Raw genomic sequence first — 24750 nt, forward strand, 5'->3', positions numbered from 1 at the left:
ACCCTCCAAGTCACAGCAAGCCAGACACTCAGCAAGGACAGGGATTCTCTATCTGGAGACCCTGGCTGTGTGTCAAGCAACAATGGAATGAGAGAGAGTGGGGGGAGGTGGCTGTAGCCCATCAGCTGGGGAGTGCCTAGTCCAGGTGCATTTTGGGAGGGGAGGGAATCCTGAAATTTGCACAGACTGCAAATCAGTAGCACTGGCCAGGGCTTCAGGCTGCTCATGGGCTGTAGGGCCTACCTGAGGCCTCCAGCCAAGCTAGGCGCTGGGCACGAGTAAAGAGTCCATCAGGCAGGTCCCGCAGGAAGCGCTTTAGCGCAGAGGAGACATCATCCACGTGCTGCTCGCCCTCCTTGAGGCGCACAGAGCGTGCATCCTGCCGCAGGCTGTCCAGAAGTCGCTGGGTCTTCGAAATCTGCCCACACTTGCGGTAGATGCCCTCGGAGGTCAGGCCTGGGAAGGGGCGGGGCTGAGCTTGGAGGCGTGACTGAACGTGCTGGGCCTATGACGTTACATCACGAGGCGGGGCCACATAGCTGCTTTCAGAGGGATACTGGGAACCTGGAGGTGTTGTCTGGGGCGGAAAGGTCTCCCCTTAGGGGAGGGAGTCTATGTCCTGGGGTTGGGGCAATCACATATGGGGCGGGGCTCACCGCACTGCGTTATGTAGTCCACACAGCGGTACACAATCACCGGGATGTCCGATTCCCCAAGCTGCTGCTCCGACAGCGTGTCCCCTGAGCTGGCTGCTGCTTTCTGGATGGCCCACAGCCAGCCTGTGAAGTCCAGCCGCCGCTCCCTCTGAATGTACAGCGTCCTGGGCCAGGGACAGTGAATCACCGCAGGGCCTGTCCCTGCTCCACCCCGCACCAGGCCTGTAGGACTGCCTCCAGCTTCTCAGCGGCCCTTGGGGAGGCCATGGCTTACCTCCGTCGCTCCACCAGCACCAGCACCTGGTTTTCACTGTCCCCTTGGACGGCTGTGGAGGAGCCGATCAGGGTGAGACCCAGATCTTGTTCATGGTCCCCAACCTGCTCCCTCCTGAGGCTCTGGGCGCACACACTCCTGGGACCCACCCACCAACATATGGAGGCACTGAAATGCACCCGACAGGTAGGGGAGAGCATGAGAGGGCAGGCTGGCTCCTTCTGGCCAGGCTGGGATAGAGTTCAGACTTCCAGGGAGGGGCTGGGGGCCTGGAAGTCCACGAAAGGGTGCCCTGGAGTTTGGGGCCCTGGGTCCGGGTCCACGCACAAAGCTCCTGCAGTTTCCGTAGCTGCAGCGCCTCCTCACAGGGCCCCTCTGGGAAGACGGCGCGGAGCTCGGAGCCAGTGAGGGAGAACCAGCCCTCCTGGGTCCGCTGCAGGCTCAGGCCAGCTTTGTAGGGTAGGCGGCCAAGCCGGTCAAAATCCCGGGCTAGCAGTTCTTCAGCCAGGGGAGGCACAAATGCCTGGAAGGAGGGCAGGGTAAAGGGAAGGGGGTCAGAGGAGAATGCATCAGCCAACACCACTATGTGCCCAGGATACCCCAGCTCCTGGGCTCGTGGGTGAGTGCTTTCCTCCCTACTCAGCAGCCCCCCTTTCTATTCCCAGGTCAGAACCCAGTACAGTGGATCCTGCCCTACTCCCACCTGGTGAGAGCTCTACTCCTTCCTCCACACCCCTCAGAAGTGCCCTCCTCTGGAAAGCCTTCCCAGATGCCATCAGGAATGCCTGCTCTCTGGACCGCCACAGTCCCAAAATATTCTTGCCCTCTGTTACAGCACCAAGTACACAGTTGTTGCTATCTGGACCTCATCTGTCTCTCCCACCAGCCTGGGAGCTACTCAGGAGCCAGGGCCAAGACTGGTTCACCTGAGTTCCCAGGGCTCTGAGGAACAATGAACAAGAGTCAGGCTCTCAGGGCACCTGGCTCTAGTTCCCAAGGCACGGCTCTCCTCTGCAGCCTCTCTGCCTCTTCCCTCCAGCCTCTGCTTGTACACCTCCAGTGGCAAGGAGCTCACTCCCTCTAGAGGCAGCATTGCCCATCCTAAGATGGCTCTGCCCGTCATTCATCATTAAACATTAATTGAGCACCTATGGGGTTTAAGGTCTACAGCCCTTCTTCCCAAGGCTGAGATGGGTCTCCTGACCTTCCCCCTGCCCCAGGGGGCTGCAGGTTATGTCAGGCCCTTGACCCGAGAAGGCCACCCTGCGTCTGCTGCCCTCCATCCAGCCCCTGCTCTATCAGAAGGGGGATCTGGGAAACATGAGATCTGCCCTGCCTAGTGTCCTTCACAAGGCTTCACCCTAGACCCTTTCAGGTTCCCCTGCTAACCCAGACCCACCTTGGCAATGCACTTGACCCACTCATGAGCCAGCTCCGCATTCTCCAGCCCAAACAGGTACAGCCGCTCTCCCTCCGTGTACACCTCAAAGGTGTGTTCAAAGCTGTAGATACAAGCTAGAACTGAGGCCCACCCTGCTACCCCAGCTAACCCCCACCCTCATCACTGCCCTTCTCCACCCCCTCCACACTGCCCTCTTGCGTGTCTTTACCCTGGCCACCTAAGAGGTGCTGGAAAAGCTCTGGGCTGGGGTCTGGTTCAACCCTTACACAGCCCTAGCTTGCTGTGTGACCCTGGGGATGTCCTGCTCTTCTATGAGTCTGTTTGTTTCCCCAGTGAGGGCTTGGACCTTTTAGCAGTAATAGTCTGTGATTCTGCCTAGGGGTGCTCACCTGTGTGTATTGGGAGGGGGCACTGCCAGGCATACAATCTCGCTGGCCCGAATTTCTCCATTGGGTGTCACTGCCCGCTCATTCTCGTAGTAGCTCAGAATTCCATCACTAAGGACACACCAGCGTCGGCTGAACTCTGGGGAGAAGTTGGGCAGAGGAGCCATGCTGGAGCCTAGCCTCCACCCTTGCCTGAAAACCACCTCTGCATCCTCCCTGGTCCCCCACATCCCAGCTGACCCCATTTCCTCTTCATTCCAACTCACAAGATCCCCCTAAATCCATCCTCCTCTCTCCAGCCCACCACCATAACCCAGTCCACCATCATCCTCCCCCCATACCTCTGCACTGGCCTCCTCATTTGTCTCCCAGCCTCCAGCCTCACCTCTTCTAAGATCCAAGAGCAGTTTAGCTAAAATAAGACCTCATTCTTCCTCCATTCAAAACCCTTCCATGGCGCCTCTTTGTACTCCGGACAAAGTCCACGCCCCTCAGTCTGGCATTCAAAGCCCTGCACAGGTCTGTCCCGCCCACCTCTTCAGCCACCTCTGACCACTCCTGGGCACACCCAGCTCTCTCAGCTTTTGTCAGCCCTGTTCCCTCCACCCATACCCTCTCATCTGTGATCTACTCATCCTTCAAGGCCAGCTCAAATGCCATAGGAAGCCTTCCATGCCCCTCTACAGCTAACCTAACTGCCCCTCTCTGTGCCCCTACCACCTCTGACAGCAGCACTCATGGCTCTGTACCCTGCCTCCACCCACAATGGCTCTGAGGAGACTTACAAGATCCCATAAAAGAAACAGAAATGGCAATCTGGATCAGGAAAAGAATAGAACATCAAGGCCATGCAGGCTTGTATAGTTCAAAGCACTGAGCTTCACACTGGCTCAGAGCTTCCTGGCACCCAAGGCAAAAAGGGGAGATGACTCAGGCAGTTACTTAAATGACATTATCAAGCAGAGGGAGGTAAACTAGGGGTGGTATCCCATGGGCAGTGAGGTAGTGAAAGCATAGAGTACCAAAGAACTCCTTCCGAGAGTTGGAGGGCTTCATCCAGAGGTGCTGAGGGATGCAGTCGGCAATGGCCTCAACAATGTTCTAAGGCAGACATTGTCTCTCATCCTGTCTATGAAGGTTTGACATTGCCGTCTGAGGGCAGGGTGTCCCCAGGCCTTCCCCCAAGGCTGGGCTCCCTCCAGGAATGCCAGCCCTACAGACCTCATTCTGCAGACATCTGCCAAGTACCCACTGTGGGCTAGGCACTGTTCTAGATGCTGGGGCTATAGTGGTGGCCAAGAGGAGCTCATATCCCAGTGGGATACAGGATCAATAGATACCCACATAAACAGACAAATTAATGTCAGATAATTAGTGTGAAGAAAAAGTAGGGTAAGGGAAGATGGTGATGGGGGTGCTGTTTTGGATAAGGTAGTCAAGGGTGATATCTCTTACGGAGTAACACTTAAATAAAGACCTGACTGATGTGAGGGACTGATCGTACAATTGTCTGGGGAAAAGCGTTTGGGGCAGAGGGAAGAGCAAGTGCACAGACCTTGGTGGGAGTGGCTATAGCAAGTTTGACAAGTAACAAGGAGGCCAGAAAAGCTAGAGCAGTCAGCAAGGTAGGACAGCAGTTGTGAGGTTCGAGTAGGATGCAGTAGGGACTTTGGATTCTACCCAGAGTCAGGGAGCAACCGGAAGGCTGAGATCAGAGGAGGCATGGAGCTTTAAGCTTAGTCCTCAAACTTCCCACCATCCCCAAGCCCCTAATACCAGAAGCCCAGCACAGGGCCCACATCCAACAGAGGTTCAGTAAAGACTTCTTTAGTCTGCAGGAAACATTGGCAGTGACCTGCTCTGAAGTGCCTAGGCCCTACCACCCCCCGCCAACTCATCCATTTATTGAGTACCTACTGTATACCAGAGACCATATCCAGGAAGCCTTCCAAGGTGACTCTGCCAGACTTCACTTGGCACCCTTGTGGGTCCACCAGCCTGGCGAGCCCTGACTTCCCTGGCCCTGCAGCCATGCTAGCTGTCATGGGCCAGGGTAGGGTCTGGCACAGCACCCACCTTCCCGGGCACGGCGATCCTGCAGTGGCTTGACAGCGGAAGCAGTCTTGTAGAGGAAGCCGCTGTGGCTCACAGTGGGCAGGACAACTGAGTAGTGCTTTTCCAGGGGCTTCACTGGGTCCAGCCGAGGTAACTCTTTGCAGGGGGGAGGAGGGAGTGGCTAGTCATGCTTGCCACCAAAGGGTGTCCCCACCTCACCCCCACCTAGTCTGGGCATCCAGGCTTCCTTTGAAGTCCCCAGCCCCAGCTCCCCAGCTCCAGACCAGTCCCTCAGGTGCTCACTCCTACCTTCAGGGGTATGCCCACGTTATTTTTCCACCTTTCCCCATCTGTGGGAATTCCACCCCATCCCCAAGGCCCAACCCTCGTACCTCCCCTTCTAGGAATCTTCCCTGACTCTCCAGCCCACCCTACTCTCCCTGTTGGAGGCACAGGGCCGCACACTTAGATGAGGGGGGCCTTGGGCAAACCTAACAATAATCCCTGGACAGAGGTTTGTCCCAGACAGTGCAAAGCCCAGGGAAGCAGCCTGGCTCCAGCCCTGCTCCCAGCAGTGAGCAATGAGGGAGTCCTGCCCTCCCAAGCTCAAGCCAGCTGGGTGGTCTCCTGTGACTCCCTGGACACCTGGGCTCAATCCAGCCCTGCACGCCCCACCTACCCATGGCCCCAAGCCCAGAGCCCCAGCCGCTGAGCTCCACCCTTAGTCCTAGGATGTGGCTCCAGAGGCTAGGTCTGGCTGTAACCAACAACACTCACTCCCCCTCACCGCCTCTTCACCCACCCTAAGAGTGGGAGCCAAATGGGACTGAACTCCAGTCTGTGACTGAGCTCTACCCCAGGCAGAGCAGCGGACAAGGCTGCTGTGATGGGTCACCCCATCACAGGGAACATACCACCCCACACAGCAACACAGACACAAATGCCAAAGCCTTCCATATCCCCAGGTGTAAGGAAACAGATCCACAGGCGCTCAGAGACACAAACGCTGGCATACGGACACCACCCAGAATGGACCACACTGCAAGTCAGGAAGGGACAACAAATGCACAGGTGCAGACACACAGAGACACATATATGAAAAGATGCACAAACGTACACTAACATACAACCCCAAACACACCCAAAATCACACACTCCACTGCACTGGGGACCCTCAGGGAGCTGCAACCCCAGCTTTAGAATGGTATGTAAATCAGCCCCTGGCTGACTCCCACCCGCCCCCTCCACCCCCGCCACAAAGGGCCAGTCCCTGGCATTAGGAGGCCCCATCCCCTGTGGTGGACAGTCCCACTGGCCACTCACCTGTGGTCTGGTTATTCCGAAGGAATTCCATCTGCAGTGTCTGCCCTGCCTGCTCGGCGAGAGCCAGGGGTGTGGGGGCCTCAGGGTCCCCTGAGAAGCAGCTGACCCCAGCCCCACAGCCCAGGAGTGCCTGGGTCTCAGCCAGGTCTGTGGTGGTGACTGCAGCACACAGGGCCTGGGAGGAAGGGAGAGGAGGCAGGGAAAGGTCAGCCCAAGCTGGGAGTGAGGGGCCAGCAGGGAAGCGGGGAGTCAGGGAGGAGAGGAAGGAAGACAAACGAGTTACCCAGGTTTGAGGGAGCCTATCCTCAGGATGAAAGAGAACAGGGAGAGAGAAAGACAGAGGGCGAGGAGGAGGCAGAGAAAGGCCAAGGGTAGGGAGGGCGGTCAGGAGCTGCCTAGCAGAGGCTGGGGTCCCAGTTGCCCAGGCCTCACCCTTGCTGGTGGCCCCTGGAGAGAGCTGCCCAGTTGAGCTGCCCAGCCTGTTCTCTATAGGATCTCAAACTCCTTCTGCCTTGTGGAGGGGCAAAAGGGGAGTGTGTTTTGTAGTTAATTCCTCCCACATCTGAATTCCTCACCGCCTGCCCAGCCCTCTCAACCAATGGGAGCCACCACCCCTCCTGGCTGGTGGGCTAGACTGGGCTGGGCCAGGGGCTGGACGCCTGGGTCCCTGGGAGGTGGAGGCCTGGCTCTCCATTTGGTTTCTAGCTGGAGGGAGCCTGCCTGGGTGGAGTTGATGGGGGCGGGGCTGAATGCCGACCACAGGTCACAAGTGGCATCCCTCTGCCTTGGAGCAGGATGCCTCCTGCGCAGGGCCAGTCAGATCAGGGCATGAGCCTTGGCTCCTAGCCTATCAGGGCCTGGGGCCCATACAGGGCCTCATCTTGAGGGGGGTGGGATGGGGGTGGGCCAGAGCAGCCCAGCTGTTTTTCATGAGCCTGACAGGAAATAGCATCCCCATTGAGTTCACTCCTTTTGGCAGGACTCTGAAGGAGCAGGACAGGGTGCGGGAGACAGAAGAATCAGGAAGGATGGGGAGGGGTAGAGAAGGGTGGGGAGGGGAGGGGTGTGGAGGGAGGCAGACAGATGCTGGGGATGTGACCTTGGCCCAAGGGTCAGGCCTGGCTCCTCCCTGCCTTGCTCCAATTCTCCATGTTCCTGGGGCAGGACCCCTCTGCCCTCTGAGCCTTAGTTTCCCTGTATGCCAGCTTATCACTCTGAGCTGGTAGAAGAGATGGCTGAGACGGGGTGAGGAATAGGGTGGCAGGCAAGAAAGGAGGTCCCAGCCAGTGATCTCAAGGGGCCCTGACAGTGTAGGGACAGACAAAGGGGGCTGTCTCAGGGGCCCCAAAGGCACAGCACCCTGACCTTGTCCAGCTCCTCCTGGTTGCCAAAGAGTGGGTGGTAGCAGCGGTATTTGCCCTCACGATACTTGGCCTCCAGGTGGCGCCGCCGGGCACCAGGGCTGCTGCTGGGCTGCAGGGCCTCACTGGGGGGCACATTGGCTGCCCAGAAGCAGTTCCCGGCACCATTGCCCAGCTGTAAGAAGAGCTGCGGGTGTGGGCAAGAGGTTAGAGAGGGCAGCCTATGGCCAAGGGCCCCTGCCAGGCAAAATCTTGGTTTCTGAGGTTGTCAGGCGAGCAACTGGGAGAGGCAGGCAATCTGCCCACTTCCCTGACGGGAAAGCTGAGGAGTGGCTTGACCCAGTGTGGCCCTGAGTGCTCCCCTCACCAGCCCTGGGCTCTGAGCCCAGTGCCTCAGCTCAGTGACAGGACAAGAGGCAGACAGTCTGACAGGTGGACGCCCCAGGCCTGGCGCCTGATGGAGGCGGGGGCCTTGCTGTTGTCCCACCCAGTCCTACATCTGGAACTCTGTATTCCTGAGGCTATCACAGCTAAGGGGGGAGGGAGGGTGTCTATCCTGTCAGCCAATGGGGTGGGCAGGGATTCTGGAAACATCTCCTGACCCTGACATTCCTCTCTGGAAGGGGTGGGGGCAGATTCTGGGGGAGCCCAAGGTCCAACATTCAGGGAACTGGCTTATTCATTCTTTCATTGTGCTGATCGTTCATTCCACAGCCATTTCCTGGAACCCCCACCTTGCCTCTTTGTCAGGCCCTGTGCAGAGTGCTGGGGTAACAACAGAGAACAAAGAGGAAACAGTCCTTTCATGTCCTGGGTGGCGGGGAGGATGCAGGCAAGACCCCCTCTTGTCACTGACTCACTCTGACTTTGGGCAAGTCATTTTCTCTCTCTGTGCCTCAGTGTCCTCATCTGTAAACTGGTAACTCACAAGTTTGTTTTGTAGGTCCATCAATTACTGTATGCAAATCCCCTAGCACTTACGGTGCCAAGCAGAGTTAAGAACCTGGGAAATGGATGTGATACCGAAATTGCTCTGGAGTCTGCAACCTGATATGGCTGTCAGGAACACTGTGGTAGGTCCCTGGGCCCAGCTTACCTGTAACTACCACACATACCGGTACCTGGGAACTCCAAGTACCCAAGCACAAATGTACATGTATGTGTGCATCCTAAAATGTACACACTAAAAACCACCTGTGGGTACACGTGAAATGAAGGGTAAGAGGCCCTGAGGGGTGTGCAAGGAAGGGGAGAAGACCCGGGCCAGCCAGGCAGTGGGATGGAAAGGGGCAGGGCTTGGTGATCAGTATGGAATTGCTGGGCAATCGCAGGCAGATTATAGCCCTATCCAGGGCCTCAGTTCCCACAACTGTACACTGGGATGAAGAGTTGGACTAGATCAAGAGTCAGCAAACTCTGGTCATAAAGAGCCAAACAGTAAATATTTTAGGCTTTGTAGGACACATACAGTCTCCGCTGCATGTTCCTTTTATCTTTTAAACAACGCGTTAAAATGTAAAATCACGCTTAGCTTGCAGGCCATAGTTTGCTGACTTTGAAAAAAATCAGCCTTTCCAAAATCCCCACCCACTAGATAATCCCAAAAGTCTCTTCTAGCTCCAGGGTGCTGGGAGCTGTGGGATGGGGCAGGGGGCTTGGGAGACCCAGGCAGCAGCTGAGTGGGGCAGACCCTAGGTACAGGTAGCAAGTGAGGACACCCCACCTCGATGAGTGTTTCCGTCCACACTTTCCTGTCCATCTTCAGGCTCCGCACCTTGGAGATGCCAGGGCCCAGGCCACGGTGCTCTCCTGCAGACAGAGGGCCAGACTTTGGGGTCATCCTGGGCCCTCCCCTCCACATGGCACTCACCCACCCCCAGAGCCCATCCAGGGACAAACAGGGATCCAGGTCTGCAGCTCCACATTTTGCATGGCTGCTGCACAATCGAGCCATGTATTCCTGCTTCACAGGACTGAGCCTGTCAGCGTTTCACCTGACTGGGCAGCAGCCCCCACCCTTACAGTCATGCTTGGCCCCCAGCAGGCCACTCCACCACAGTGATCTCTTTAAAATGCAAATCCCCGCATTTCAAATCCCTGCTTAAACCTCCCTGTGGCTCCCCAGAATTAGATCTCAATTCCTTACCTGCCTACCCCTCTGACCTCATCTCAAGCCACCACTCCCAGCATCCCCCCACCAACCCTCTCTCTCAGCCACACTCTCTTCCTTCCAATAGCCCACACTCAGTACTGCCTCAGGGACTTTGCACTCACTGTTCTCTGTACTCACTGGACTCTTTCTCCATCTCCTTGCCATTCAGATGTCATTTCTCAGAGAGGGTTTCCCTGACAAACAGCACGTTCTCTGCCAGCACTTGTACTATGCAATACTTCTATTGGTTCATGTATGCATTTTCTGTCTCCCCCCACTACAGTGTAAGCCCATGGGAGCAGGAGCCTTGACTGTCTGGTTTAGGGCTCTATCCTCAGTGCCTACAGCAAAGCCTGGCACACAGTGGGCACTTAATAAATCTCTGTGGAATGAAAGAGGAGATGTGGGGTTGGGTCTGGAGGGAGTACAGCTTTGCTCAACTACAGGCCCCAGAGAAGACCCCTGGAGTGGCGAGCAGGGCTGGGGGCACAAGTGCCTCGGCGTCACCTCCCTCTGCAGCCTCCCACTGGGACACCCTATCCACCCCATCATCATCCCCCTTCCACGAGCCAATGCTCCCTAATCTGGCCTCCAGCCAGATCATCACGCTCCTGTATCCAGACTGCGCAGCCCAAAGATTCTGGACACTTGCCCTAGCCGCCTCATAGGCCTCAGGCTTCTTCACTGAGCGCAGCGACTTCCCCCAGACCTGTTCCTCCCCCTGGGTCCCCACTTCACATGAAGGCACCCCCAGCCACCCAAAGCCGCCACCTAGGCATTGTCAGCTCCCAGGAGGGCTGGATCCGCAGCACCTAGCACAGTATCTGGTACATAGCAGACCCTCAGTAAATGTTGGTTAAATGGAAAAATGAATCTTGGACTCCATCCACTTTGGGGAGCTAGGAAGCGCGCTGGGTAGGGGAGTGAGTGCTCTTCATCCCTTCCCTGGGCCGGGTCTCCTCCTCCTCCTGTCTCTCCTAGGTCCTGCAAGGCCTTCTCACTGGTTTCCAATCCCACCTCCTCCAATTCAGCCTCCATCCACCAGCCAGAGTGTACCCACAAATCTGATCTCATCTCTCCTGTTTAAAGCCCACCCCTGCCTCCTATCCCTCCAAGACAAGACAACAGTTCCCCCTCTGCATGCCAGCCCTCCCACCTCACCTCCCCCCACTCTTCTGATGTGACGGGGGCACTGGACCCCAACAGGCCTAGACTGAAATACAGACTCAAGTATTTTCTAGGTGATCCCAAACAAGCCAATTTCCCTCTCTCTACCTCAGTTTCCCTACCCATGCTGTGGGAAGTCAAATCCCTGCCTTGCAATGTTGTGTAAGGACTGAAGGTTAATCACAGTGGGAAACGCTTGGCATACAGGAGGAACCTCAATAATGGTGGCTCTTCCGACTACTGCCTTCACTCCAGCCCCTCCATCCAGCCAAACCACCTGCTCTCCCAACACACCAGCCCCGTCATGCTGCCATTTCCTCTGCCTGAGGCCCCGCCCCCACACACACCTGCACAGCGCTTGCAGATGACGACACAGAGGTTGATGGAGGCCCAGTCAGGCTGGGCAGCCCCGCAGTCAGCGCAGAACCTGTTGGGGGCCACAGCCCAGATGCGCTCAGCCACCTCCAAGGTGGACAGGGCCTCGGCAATGGCTCCCTGCATGGCCTCCAGCCACTGCTCCTTCTCCAGCTCCGATTCGGCTGAGAAGCTGGGGACACAGGAGTGGGGGCTGATGGGAAAGGGCTCAGAAGGATTTGGGGGCAGCACTAGCATGAAGTGGGTCAGGGAGAAAAGGCAGTGGAGTTCATGGTCAGAAGATGGAGGTGTCCTGGGTCTGGTAGAAAGGTCGGCATAGATAAGGGCAAGGACGAGAAAAAACCTGAGAGCTATACGGGAGTTAAGGGAGCCCCAAAGGACTCTGACCCAGCCCAGTAAGCAGAGAAGGCTGCTGGGAAGAAATGATGCCTGTGCTAAGGCTTGACAGGAGAGAAGGACTTTCCAGGTGAAGAGGTGGAAAGGAGTTCTGAACACATGGAACAGAATGTGCAAAGGGGCAGGATGGTAGTCCAAGTGGACACACTGAAGAGCCTCAGACAGGCAGCCAAAGGGTGAAGAAGCAGGCACCCAGGGCCAGAGAACCCACAGGCCTAGGCCAAAATAGTACAAGAGCAGGAGGATGCGAACACTCAGAGGTGAGAAATTTGATGGAGGCAAGACAGGTGTGGTGCTAGATTTGCACAGGACTGAGTAGGAGAGGCAAGGACCCCCATGGGTGGGATGGGGGCCTGGGAGGAACAGTGAGTTGAAGAGAAAGTTGAAAGGGAGAGATGTCCACAAAGTTGTTAGACATGCAGGTCTTGAGCTCAGAAGGAAAATCCAACTGGACACAGAGATCTGGGCTGGGGCCCCAAGATGATGGTGCTGGTGACGCTGGCATTTATTGAACAGTAACTATTAACGGTCAGACAACAGCTTTACAAAGATGACCACATTCCTACTTCACAGAGGAGGAAACTGAGGCACAGAGAGGCCAAGTGATTTGTCCAGGTCTCCTTCCTGGTCAGTGGTGGACCCAGGATTGGAACCCAGGTGCTGCATATGCCTCAGAGGTGGCAGGTGAAGGCCTGGGAATGGGCGAGGCCCACCAGGGAGAGGGCAGAAGACAGAGACAGACACTCGTGGGGAACAAGTGAAGTCAGAGGCCACCACGAGGATAGAGTCTTGGAGGCTCAGGGAAGAGCAGTCAGGCCAGGCCTCACAAGGCCAGGAGTGAAGAGCAGCCTTTGATAATGAGGAGGTGTTAATGACAGACATGGGCACTTCCGAGGGAGTCAGGGCAAGCTGGTGGGGGCAGTGAGGGTGAGTGGGCAGTGCAGAAACCCCGTACAGACTGAGAAGTGTGGCGGGGAAGGGAGGATGGTGATGGCCAGAGGGAGGTGAAGTGGAGAGTGGGACTTCTCAGAACGGGAGATCAGAGCAGGTATCTGTGAATGCAAAGAACCAGCAGGGTGGGGTGGGACTGGGAAGGGAGAAGAACTCCACCCCAGAAGGCGAGGGGGCAACTCCCACACTACGCGAGAAGGAAATGTGGGAGCGAGAGGATGTAGGTGTGTGGGGTTGGGGGGCTCACCTGAAGATGCGGTAGGGTGTGGTGAGGTCGAAGCTGCGCCGGTCCACTTCCTTCACGTTGCCCACACTCATGTCAATGAAGGTGATGCCAATGCCCAGGTGGTATTCCTGGCAGGTAGTTGGGAAGCAGTGAGAGAGGTAAGGGTGAGGCTTGGAGGGCAGGGCTCAAGGCTGGGGTGGGGGTAGGGGGTGGTACCTTAGGGACTAGAAAGTACCTAGAAAGGACACAGGGGAAGGCTCAGGAATCTGAGCATAAGTAAATGGGTCTGGGCTCGGGCCAGGTAGACAATGGGTAGGGGGCAAAGAAGCCAGGGTGGGGAATGAGGGGCGATGTTCAGGGACTAGGCAGGAGTGGGGGTCAGAACTAGGGGCCAGACGTAGGGGCAGGCAAGGGGCTGAGCTCAGTGCAAGGAGGGGTAAGGGGAAGGACAAATGGGGTCCAGGTCCAAGGTGGGCACAGGACAGGGCTGGGGACCAGGTGGGCATGAGGTGGGACTAAGGGACCAGGTGGGCATGGGGTGGGGATGAGGGACCAGGGTGGGCACAGAGCAGGGTTAAGGGATCAGGATGGGCACAGGGTAGGCTGAGGGACCAGGTGGGTACAGAGCAGGGCTGAGGGACCACGTGGGTACAGGGCAGGGCTGAAGGACCAGGTCAATAAGCTGGGGGGGGGGCGGTTTCAGTGGCCTGGCAGACCCCTTTGTACCTCCAGATTCCTGTAGAGCTGTACTTTGTCCCTGACCACGACCACATACAGTTTACTCTTGAAGCCACGTAGCTCCAGGCTGCCAGCGTGGTCAGGCAGCTCTGGGCCTCGAGCTCCCAGTAGACAGGCATCAGACAGCCGGGCCCGGGAACGCTGCCCAGCCATGGCCTGCTGCAGGGCCTGCATCCACTCCTTCCGCTCAGCTACAGGCGAAGGTTAGGGGGTGAGCCTGAGCTTGGCTTGGCAAGGAGTCCCTCAGGGTCCCCTGGCCCCAGGTTCCTTGGGCAACACCTCCACCAGGAAGCCCACCCAGACTGGCCCATCTATCACTCTGCCTGAGTTCCCTGACTTGGACAAGCTCAGGCTCCAATCCCAGCTGTGCCACTTACACTGGGCAAATCACTTCCCCTCTGTAAATGGGAATGTGCTGCATTCTGAGGACTCAAGGAGTGTCTCTAGCACAGAGCTTGTCACAGAGGGTGTCCCCTTCCCTTCCCCGCCTCACAAAGCTATGACTGCTCTGGGTTTGGCTGGGCAGGGGTAGGGGGGAACAGATGCACCGACTCCCTTCCCCCTTATCTGGCTACACCGCCAGTCTTCTCTTCCCCCCATAATCCTCCCCTCCCTATACTCCCCACTCCCCACCATCACTCTCTGCCCGAAAGGCAAACGTCCGGTTGTTCGTGATCACTTCGAACTTCTGGTCCCCGATGGCAGCCACGCGGGAGATGCAGGCCACAGGGACAAAACGCTTGGAGTAGGTGTCCTGGGGAACAGACAGGGGCTTTACTGGGGGTGTGGGAGTGAGGTCCCCAGAGGTCCAGCCCCTCTGACTCCCCTCAACCTCAGCTGAAATGAAGGCTGCAGCCCTGTTTCCCACAGGTGGTCAGGGACAGCCCCTACACTGACCCTGACCATGGCCCACCCTGGCCAATGGGCCAGGAGGACACGGTTCAAAGAGTTAGACTGGGATTCTGGCCAGGACTCATCTATGGAGGGATTTCACCCAGGTCCAGGTTTGGGGCTCAGTGTAGGGCTAGGCTCAGGTCAGGCTGGGGCGGGGGTCAGGCCAGGGACCAATGCAGGCCTCACCTTGTTACTATCGAAGTACTGCAGGTACTCAGCATCCAGTCTCACCCATCGCTTCTGATAGATATAAGATCTAGAGAGGGACAGGCAAAGGGACAAAAGAGCAGAGGACTGGGGATGAGGGGAGAAGCTCCAGGATCACCCCAACCCTCCCTGACAGCCATACACTTTAGGAACAGCCAGGTAAAGGCAGGAAAAATTCCAAATGGTCCCTGAGAAGAAAATGGACTTAACCTACAGCAAGAGCAACTAAAGTAGGACTGCCCAGTTACAAAGGTAATAAAACACAGGGCTGGTGGAGATAATAGGCAGTTACAGTTGGCCAGGAGGGAGAGCTGTTCAAACCACCTTGGCCCCTCTGGTTTTTGAAGCCATGATACCAGCACCCTGGATACTGCCCACCCCCGTGCAGACTACCATCAGGACCCAACAGGCCTCACTCACCCCTGTGGTGGGTTCTTGTCCAGCCAGCCAGCCTGGATGACCGGTGTGATAGGGGTGGTACCCCCAGACAGCTCGTCCATGGGGTGTGGTGGGAGCTCAGGGATCAGGGGGCTGCTGGGCAAGGGCAAGCTCAGGCTGCCAGTGTGCCATCCACTGCTAGGGGAAGAGGAGAGAGAATGAGGGCATCTAGGGCCATGTGGTCATTCCCAGGGGCCAGGGCAGGGGCATGGGATAGGGGCTGAGGAGATGAGAGGGCAGGGGCTGGGCTGGGCTTTGGGAAGGAGGATGGCTTGGTGGGTGAGCCACACAGGAGTGGACACTCACTTGAGGATGCCCTTGTAGGCGTGGTCATCCTCATCCTCATCCCCTTGGTCGTCCCCCGACAGTTCTTCCCCCTCGCTCAGCAGACTGGCCACACGCACGGCCCGTGGGACTCGGCTTGGTGGGGGCTCCTCCTGCCCCTCCCAGACCCATTCAGCGTCATGCTCTCCTCAAGCCCCGGATCACACACACCCAGAGGCTACCGCACCCTCCTCTGTCCACTCCACCCCCAGCCCAGACAACTCAGCACTTTTACTTCTGTTTCCTCACACACACCACCTCCCCTGTACCACACCCCCACAACAGAAGCCACACAGGGACCCAGAGAGGCAAGGTCCCAGGGACAGAAAGAATCAGTGGCAGACACAGAACTAGGACAGAGACAAAGAAAGATAAAGGGATCAAGAAAGAGACTCAGGAATAGAGAGACAAGACACTCAGAGAGAGAGAGTGACATCGGAACACAGAAAGTGAAACAGAAACAGCCAGAGAGATGGGCAAACACTCCAGGACAGATGTACTCAGAAAACAGGGGAGGGGGCACACACATCCAGATGTAGCCAAAGACTGGAGCCGGAACCACAGACCAGAGCCCCCAGACCCCTGGCCCAAAGTTCTGTGGCTATGCTTGACCCCTGACCCCTGTTTGGCCAGACAATGAAGTGGGGGAGGGGAACCCTCCTGGGAAATGGCTACCCCTCCCGCCCTTCTCTCTTTGGCAATCCTCAGGATGGGGGCCCTGGAGCAACCCCTGAGCCCCCAAGGTCTGAAAGGGAGCTGGGCAGCCCTCCCTCCCTCCCAAAAAGCAGACAGACAGACGAATCCCTAACCACTGCCCTGCCCCACCTTCTTAGTCATCACGCTGGCTGGGGCCCCCGGCCCCTGCTCTGGGACCTCATCGTAGTCAGAGTCATCTGGGGAGAAACAGGGGTGGGGGGAGACTCAGAAACTAGGAGCCTGGCCTCCTCTCCTGGGACACCTAAGCCTAGCTTCACAAGGCCACCACCCGTAGCCCAAGAAAGACCCCCACCCCGACCCAGGCCTGGCTTTCAAAAAAGGCACAGGGGACAGGAAGTGTTATTTATATCCTCAGGGCCATGTGGGACGGCACTAAGGGGCAGACAGAGGAGAGACCGGCTACCAGAAGGAGGTCTGACCTCGGGGGGCAGGGGTGGGGAATGCCCAAAAAAGGCTAAAAAAAAAGCAAGACAATCAGACAATTGAGAGAAGTAGACAACCCCAAGAAAAGCAAACCACCCACGACCATGGAAAATATTTCCCAACTTTAAACCATGGGTAACTCAGAAAGTGCCATGTCCCCACACTTCAGTCAGGAGGTCAAACAGATGGTGCTGTCTCCATTTTGAGGATGAAAACAATGATGCTCTGAGAGGCTGAATGACTTGCCCACGGTCACACAGTGGGCAGGTGGCATGGCCAGAATCTGGCTCAGGTGTTGAACAATGACCCAGTGTCTGGGCCTGGATCCCCAAGGACCTACCCAGGGCCCCATCCTCTCCCTGCCTGTGGTACTCACCAAACTCTGGGGGCAGTCGTAGAGGCTTCGGGGGAATCTCAGGTGGACTGGGAGGTGGAGAGGGGGGCTGGGGAGGCCCCCGGGGGAGGGTGGATGGGGGCTCCTTAGGCTCTGGCTGGGGAGATGACAGTGATGGCAGCAATACCTCTTCCTCCTTGGAAGGAAGGCTGGGAACAGAACAAAAGTTGGGCACCAAGAGGTTAGCTCAGTGTGGCTAAGTCACTGGGCCAGCGTCACACAGCTAGTAAGCAACAGAGCCGGGACTCAAATCCACTGAGCTCCCAGCTCACCTGAGCTGCAGCGAAACTGCAGACAGGAGCCTTCCTACATGCAGCCCTCACTCCCCTACCCAGCGCCCTTCCTAGCTCCCCAAAGCCTAACGAAGCAAGCACCCTCTTTGGCCTGCATGAGCTGGCTGTGTGTTGTTGTGACAAGGTCACCTGTGCCCAGTGCTCTAGCCACATGTACCCACTGGCCTGTGCTCTTGAGGACAGATAAAGACCAAAACTGAGGGGGGAACCCCAGCTGGGGCAGTCAGGGAAGGCTTCCTGGAGGAGGTGAGGCTTGAACTGTGCTTTCAAGGGTAAGAAGGCATTAGTTGGCAAAGGGTGTTGAGTAGGATTGAAATGGGCATTGAGGCCAAAGGCATAAACTAGAGCCTTAGAAACCAACTCCTGAGGCCCTGAGTTATGGGTTTCTGGCTCAAGACCACCTTCTCCCTTGCCTCAGACTTGGATATTCGCCACCTCCTGTGTGCTCCTCAGACTCTCAGATCTTTCAAACTCACTTCATCCCACCACACTCCTCTTCCACAACACGGCTCTTCATGCCTGCTACCACTCCCACCAGGACGCCTTCCCTGGCTCTGAGGCCAGGCTCTGGGCCCCCCAGACCCCTAGCCATGGTGTTCCTTTCTGTCACACTGCTCCCTGCAGGCAGAGTATCTCCTGAAGGGCTTTGACATCAGGGACTTGGCCTCTTAGTTCCTGTGTGTCCTGGGGCAAGCACCTAGCCTCTCTGGGCCTCGGTTTCCTCTTCTGTAAAATGGGGACTATATTACCAACCTGGCCAGGTGGCTAGAGGATTAACCAAGACAAGGCATGTCATGTACCTGGCCACACGATGCTCAGGGACCACCAGCAGAGCCCTGGAGGCCTGGCCCCGCCTACTGTCCCTGCCAGTGTCCCACAGGAGCCAAGCAGGAGCATCAGAGAGGGCAGTAACTTCTCCCACTGGTTATTTTCACCTGGGGCTGTTACCCAACATTCCTGGCAGTGATTGACAGTGTGTGACTACCATGAAAGCAAGCAAGAGTGGGGTGTGAGCAGTGGGGTTTGCTGGGCATGATCATCGGGCCAGGCTTTGCACCTGCTCTTGTCTCCACCAGGAATACTCTTCTCCCTGTTCTCTCTCTAGGGAACATCCACTCATCCTTTAACTCCAAACTCAAGTCTGCCTTCTCTGAAAGCCTTCCCTGACCTGCCTCCCTCTATGCTCCCCACGCCCCTGGCCATGCTTCCCTCCATTGTGAGCTTTGTATAGAGGATTAAAAACAAAAACCAGTTGCCGTCAAGTTAATTCCAACTTATGACGTCCCCAGGTACAGAGTAGAACTGCTCCACGGAGTTTTCAAGGCTGTGACCTTTCAGAAGCAGATGACCAGGCCTTTCTTCCATTCGAACCACTAACCTTTTGGTTAGTAGTCGTGTGCTTAATCATTTGCTCCACCCAGGGGTCCTACAAAGGATTCCAGATAACTTTTTTAAGCATCTCTTTTGGGCCAAGATTTGAATTCTGTCTTCTGACTCCACAGTCTATGTGCTTTTTAGGGCCCATGGCTAGTTCCATCTCACTATAATTGTCTCTCCATGTATGGGATAAAGGGTTACCAAACCCTTCCCCTTCTGTGTAAGAACCTGGCCTTCGGGTAGCTTTCTAGCTCTGTTCCCCTAGAAACTTGCCACAGGAGGTATATCAACCATGTTACTAGGCAACACTGCCTTTGGTAAAAACAGCCTGACTGGGGATCTGCATCTAGACTGGGAGAAACTATAAACGAAACTCTACACCTGAGGGAGAAGTCATAGCTTTGGGCTTCCCTGAGGGTGGTGACTTGTAACTGGGCATGTCCCTTGCAGGGACCTGAAACCAGGCCAGTGAAGTTCTTGTAAGAGACACTGGCTCCTTGGGGCAAGAGGTTTCTAAGCCAGGGTGGCTCCTACACCTGTCCACTTGAGAGTTTCATTCCTTTACCCCTGTGATGTCACCTGGGGGCCACAGAGAATGCTCCTGGATGGCTGTGTGGACTGTGGCATGAACTGCTATGAGGACTCCCACAGAAAAGGATACCTGACATGGCCCTACTATCAAGCTGTTTCCACCCTAACTACTTCTAAGGGAAATCTGATGCCAAGTGTAGCCTATGGTAGTCTTGAGGGTCTGAATGTTTAGCAGGACCTAAGAAGACCCCCTGGCAGGCATTGCACCAGGCAGTCTCCCCACTTGACCCTGAGACTCTTTAGGGTGGGGGCAGCATCTGACTTGACTTTATATCCCCACAACCCATCACAGGGCCTAGCTGATTCAGCAATAAGAGCATGTTAGATGGGTGGGTGGGTGGCTAGGTAGGCAACAAATGGAGGGAGGGGTGGGGGGGAGAGCGGGAGGGAGGGAGAGATGGATGGATGGATGGATGGATGGATACATGGATGGGTGAGTGGGTGGGTAGATGGTTGGATAGGTGGATGGATGGATGGGTGCATGCATGCATGCATGGTTAGGTAGATGGGTGGGTAGGCAGACAAAATGACAGATGATCGGTGAGTGGGTAGGTAGGCGGGTGGGTGGGTGGACAAGTAGATAGGTAGGCAGGTGGGTGGGTAGGTGGGTGGATGGGTGGGTGGGTGGATAGGTTGATATTTAGGACTGGGAGGAAAGTAAATGAAAGGGTGAATGATAACGAAGTGGCTGAGCACCCGTAGACCCAAGAATATGACCTGGACAAATCCATGCCTGGGAGTTGGCCCAGCTGGTCAGGTGCAATGTCCTTGGGAACTTGTTGACAAGCAAATCAATCCATTGCACTGCTGCCTCCCAGAGCTCAAGAGGAAGGGGCCTTTGGGAGCCAGGCCTGTGATCAGCTAGGAGCAGAACCTCAAGCTTCCTCGGCAGGGCCAGACTGTGGTCTAGAGGAGGTGAGAACAGCCTCTGTCCCTCCAATGCCAAGCAGGGCTGAGGGGCCTAGCTCCCAAAGCTCCCCAGGGCTGGGCCATGGCTGAGGGAGAGGTGGTGGCAAAAGAGCAAAATCTGCCCACCTGCTCCTCCTCATCCTCAGGGTCCAAGCAGCATCAACCCTCCCACCTGGGGCACCTCAGTCCATGCCCCAATCACTGTCCTCATCATCCTGGGAGGTGTCTGTTTATCCTGAATCCTGCCTCCCTAGCCTGTGGGCTCCTTGAGGCAAGCTCCACACCCATCTTGTTCGCTTGTATCCCCAGCACTCAGTGGGAGTTTATAAATAAATATCTGAATTAATTAATCCTTATTAATTAACAATAGTTATAAATAGACGAATACCTAGATCAATTAATTTTTATTAATTAATAAGTCACATAACTATTATTCATCCATTATGCAACTATTATTAAGAATAAATTAACGCAGGAATTCATTTATTTATAAATCCCTGCTGAGTAAAGTCCCCAGGTGGTGCAAATGGTTTGTGCTTGACTGCTAGGGAAAAAGTCGGCAGTCTGAACCCACCCAGCAGCATCACAGAAGAAAGGCCTGGTGATCTGCTTCCATAAGGATTACTGCTCTAAAAACCCCATGGAATGGTTCTACTCTGTAACACATGGAGTCACTATGAGTCAAAATTGACTTGTCAGCAACAGGTTTTGTTTTGTTTTATATGATTTATTCATTTACCCATCACAAAGGATCTGTAAGAATTATTATTATCCTCACTTTACAAATCAAGAAACTGAGGCAAAAAGTCACTAAGTAATTTGTCCATGGTCCCAAAGCTAGATTTGAACCCAGGTGGTCCAGCACCACAGCTGCAAGCTCAACCACCAGCAATGAATGAGGCTATGGCCAGGATCTGAGAGCTTCTCTGATGACAGCATCCTCACACGGGCCACGTGGGCTCGGGATCTAGGCCACTCTGGAGCTGACATTCTGTCCAGGAGGGGATGCGATCACAGCTCTGACGGGTTGGTGACTGTGGCAAGAAGGGCAAACTGATGCAAAGGACTCCTCTCCCAGCACAGCCTTCCCAGGAAAAAGACTGTCCCAAGAAGTAGGATCATAAGCCTCTGGGCCCCACTCTAGCCGCTTCCCCCAGGAAGCCTCCTGGCTGACTTCAGCCTGTCTACTGCAGGGGATCGAATCTTGCTGAGTAAGGGCCAGCCCCAGGAAAGAAGAAGTGGTATTGGGAAGGCACAGCATGTTGAAAAACCCCAGGGGAAGAAGCAGTGAAGACAGGGTCTCCAGAGTCCCCCTTCCTCACCCTACCAGAGCCCCAGCTCCTCAGTGCCTACTCTCCTGTTCCTTCAGCCCCTTTCTCCTCTATTCAGGTGACATGTGAACCCTTCTGCTCTGCCCCACTAGTCATACTTGATAGAGCTGAATTCCATAAATGCACACTCCCAGGATTTTGCACATGCTGCTCCTTCTACCCGGAGCACCCTCCCCTGTCTGACTCCTACTCCTCCTTCAAAACGGCCAAATCAGAATCACCCCTCCATTGCAAGCCTCCACGCCTAGGCTGGGCTGGGGTCTTGTTGGGGCTCCCCCAGTCTCCATGCCTCCCATCACTCAATATAGTTGTATCTGTTGATGTTTGCTTCACTGAGCTGACCTCAGAGGATCAAGGACCCAGGCCTACACCCCCTCCTGGAGTCAGAACCTTTCCCCCATGATGTCACACAGGCCTCAGAGGGATCCGGGCCCGATCTCAGCCCCTGGACTCCCGGCAGTGGGGCCAGGAGGCGTGGCCAGGCCCAGTGACCTGAGGACATCTCTCTCCTACCCTGACCTCCCCTTTCCACAGGGACAAACTTTCCCAGCTGCCCACTTCCTCATTTGTGCCCTGGCCTGCTCGCGGGCCTGGGCCTCAGTCCTTGCCTATTGCTTCCTCCATGGCTGTCCCTGCCCTTCCTCCTCCATCATGAGGCCCAAAGGTTAGCCCTGCCAGCACTCCTCTGGTTCTGTTCTGTCCACACCACAGCACAGAATGCCCTTCCTGGGGTCTCACTTTCCAGAATATGTTGTCTGCAGTCCGCCTCTCAACTTCTGCACATCCTGTGAGCCCCTTGGGCCAACTCCTCTCTGTGCCCTCTGCACCACCCAGCACAGGTGAGTGAATGACCACTAATCCACAGGCATCCTGATCACTGGTGGTCAGCAGCACCCCTACCCCTCCACACAGCAGTACCCAATTAACCTGAAGCCGACCTTCACAACCAAGGCTTCACCCAGTTCTTAGCACTTCTCGCTGGAACAACAACTAACACTTGCTAAACACCCACTATGTGCCAGGCATTCTGCAAGGGGCTTTTCTTCATTTAATCCCCACAGAGACCCAGGATCATCGATTCCACTCTGCTCAGGGCCAGGACACGCCCCCACCCCCTCCAGGAAGTCATCTAACTGCTCCCTCCAAACTCACACAGCCTGTTTGGGCCCTTCCACCACCAGGCCTACACTGAGCTTCCCAACATGCCAGCCCTGCCATGGAGGGCAGGAGGAAGCAGAGGCAGGATCTGATGCCAATCTCCCATGGCAGTGCAGTTTCTGGGCCTAGCCCTGTCCTCGTTCCTGAGGGCAGCAGTAGGATGCTCGGCCCTCAGGGACCCCTCCCCAGCCCCCACTGAAAGTGCCCATCCCAGGGCTGGCCTGGTAGGAGGAGAGGGTGCAGGTATCCATTACGTCCTATGGAAAGATAAGCTGGGGCACAGGGCAGGCCAGGTGCACAAGCAGGATCTGGTTGGAGTCCTCTCCGTGTCCCCAGTGACCCAAGCACAGGGTTGCTGGGTTCCTTAGGGATCTACAACAACTGGGGGGAGGGGAAGCCAGCCCCCACACTCCAGCCCAGGCCCCCAACTCCACAGGTGGCACCCACCACACTAGCAGCCCTGGGGAGAAGGCATAGCAACCAACACGGATTCCATACCAACTAAGTGCCAGCCCTCTGGATGCTTCCCTATGACCCTGGACTGGGGGTCGGAAGCCAGGCAAGAACTGCCCAGACCACAATGCCCTTAAACTTGACACTGATATAAGCCTCTCTGAGGGACTCCCCAGAGGAGTGAGGCAAGTTAGGAATAGACACCAGAACTGAGGAGATTAGCACTAGGTCCCTGAAGGGCAGAAACTCCACAGAAGAGCAGCCTATGGGACACAGTCGGGGAAAGGCCCAGAAAATAGGCACTGTGAACTCCCAGTGGACCCAGGGGAGGGGCTTATGAGGAGGTGAGATCTGGAAAAATAGGGGAGAGGGAGTGAAGAAAGAAGGAAGAGACCAGGGAAGACCGAAGTGGAGAAAGTGAAGTAAGAGAGAAAATTCTAAGGGCAAGAAAGAGAAGGAGGAGGAGAACACCTTAGAAAAGCCAGCCCCGAGATGACAGACAGGCAGGGACTCCTGCCCTCCCAGGCCCTCAGCTACAGCCTCTCTCCCACCCACCTCACAGCCCAGGCTGCCCCTTGCTCACCCTTGGATGTCTGCTGGGTCCTGGGCCCAAGGCCTCACACAGTTCCGGTCAGGCGGACTTAGTGTTTGTGTGTGTGTTGTAAGTCTGCCTGCACAAGTCTATCTCAGGCCTAGGCTGGTCCTGGAGACAGCCTGGCCCCTGCTCCCTGGGTGTGTCTGAGGCCAAGTGTTTTCTGGGAGGTGTCTGCGTGCAGGTATGGCTCTGCACATCTGTGATTAGCGTCTCTGAGTGTGTGTGAATCACTCCTCCAAGTGTGTGTGTAGGTTTCTGTGTATAACTGTGGATGTGTCTGGGAGAGTGAGTGAGTGTGAGTGTATGTATCTGTGTCCAGCTCTGGTCTCCTCCTGGTTTCCTGCTCTCCGCCTCCCGCCCCTGCAGCCCCAGGGCCAACACATACTTCCTGAAAACACTGAGAAAGAGAAAAGTCACCCAGAATCCCCTGGGGCAGAGACTTCCTCCCTCCCCACCCCCCACCCCTCCACCCCACCCCCGCCCCGGCCTGGAAGCTGGAATGGGACAACCACCACCCTCCACGCAGTCCTGCTGGGCCTTATGGGGCAAGAGTGGTCGGCCGGGGAGCCCTGGCTGGCCCAGGCAGTGGCCTTGCCCCCTCTCCACCCCCACAAGGAAGCCCAGAAAGGCTGGGAAAGAAGCTCATTAAAGGGAGCAAGTTCCACCCTGGCAACAAGTGACAAGCCCTCAGGAAAACCAGGGATTGGCTAGGCTGCAAGGCAGTCAGGGACACAGGAGGGAAGACTTTCTGTGTGACTCCACCTGGCAGCTCCTTCCCTGCGCAAATACTCCTCCTTCCCCTAGCTATTTCTGGGCTTCCAGGTGCCAGGAGGAAACTGGAGCCCAGAGCAGACTGGGAGAACCTGTGGAGTAATCTTGGAAGCCCAGATCAGAAATAAGCCTTCTGCTACTTTCAGGGAAGCAGGCTCAGAGGGTTCATGTCTGTCATTGTTAGGCGCCTCCCAGTCGGTTATGACTCATAGCAACCCTACATACAACAGAATGAAACACTTCCCCGTCCTGCACCATCTTCACAATCGCTGCTATGCTTGAGCCCATCATTTGTAGCCACTGCGTCAGTCCATCTCATTGAGAGTCTTCCTCTTTTTCGCTGACCCTCTACTTTACCAAGCATGATGTCCTTCTCCAGGGACTGATCCCTCCTGATAACATGTCCAAAGTAT

The 24750-nt window shown here is 56.1% G+C and overlaps 1 protein-coding gene across 2 annotated transcripts in view; it reads right to left on the bottom strand.

Moving 5' to 3' along the window:
* Positions 1–24750, bottom strand: part of ARAP1 (ArfGAP with RhoGAP domain, ankyrin repeat and PH domain 1) — a 58825-nt gene that overhangs the window by 13235 nt on the left and 20840 nt on the right. The window contains exons 1-20 of one of the 2 annotated variants that reach the window (XM_023736535.1): positions 23555–23949; positions 16842–17008; positions 16151–16218; positions 15308–15438; positions 14984–15139; positions 14543–14612; positions 14096–14216; positions 13451–13653; positions 12746–12852; positions 11124–11323; positions 9181–9266; positions 7462–7644; positions 6097–6271; positions 4795–4929; positions 2722–2857; positions 2330–2432; positions 1258–1453; positions 931–982; positions 657–820; positions 244–456 (exon numbers count right to left, since the gene is read on the bottom strand). In XM_023736535.1, the coding sequence (XP_023592303.1) occupies positions 244–456; positions 657–820; positions 931–982; positions 1258–1453; positions 2330–2432; positions 2722–2857; positions 4795–4929; positions 6097–6271; positions 7462–7644; positions 9181–9266; positions 11124–11323; positions 12746–12852; positions 13451–13653; positions 14096–14216; positions 14543–14612; positions 14984–15139; positions 15308–15438; positions 16151–16162 (2443 nt within the window). In that variant the 5' untranslated portion in view covers positions 16163–16218; positions 16842–17008; positions 23555–23949. Of the gene's footprint in view, positions 1–243; positions 457–656; positions 821–930; positions 983–1257; positions 1454–2329; positions 2433–2721; positions 2858–4794; positions 4930–6096; positions 6272–7461; positions 7645–9180; positions 9267–11123; positions 11324–12745; positions 12853–13450; positions 13654–14095; positions 14217–14542; positions 14613–14983; positions 15140–15307; positions 15439–16150; positions 16219–16841; positions 17009–23554; positions 23950–24750 lie in introns of those variants that run through there. The other variant, XM_023736534.1, reaches the window with a different exon arrangement.

This window comes from Trichechus manatus, unplaced genomic scaffold (genome assembly GCF_000243295.1).
Source record: "Trichechus manatus latirostris isolate Lorelei unplaced genomic scaffold, TriManLat1.0 scaffold00088, whole genome shotgun sequence".
NCBI classification, from domain to species: domain Eukaryota; kingdom Metazoa; phylum Chordata; class Mammalia; order Sirenia; family Trichechidae; genus Trichechus; species Trichechus manatus.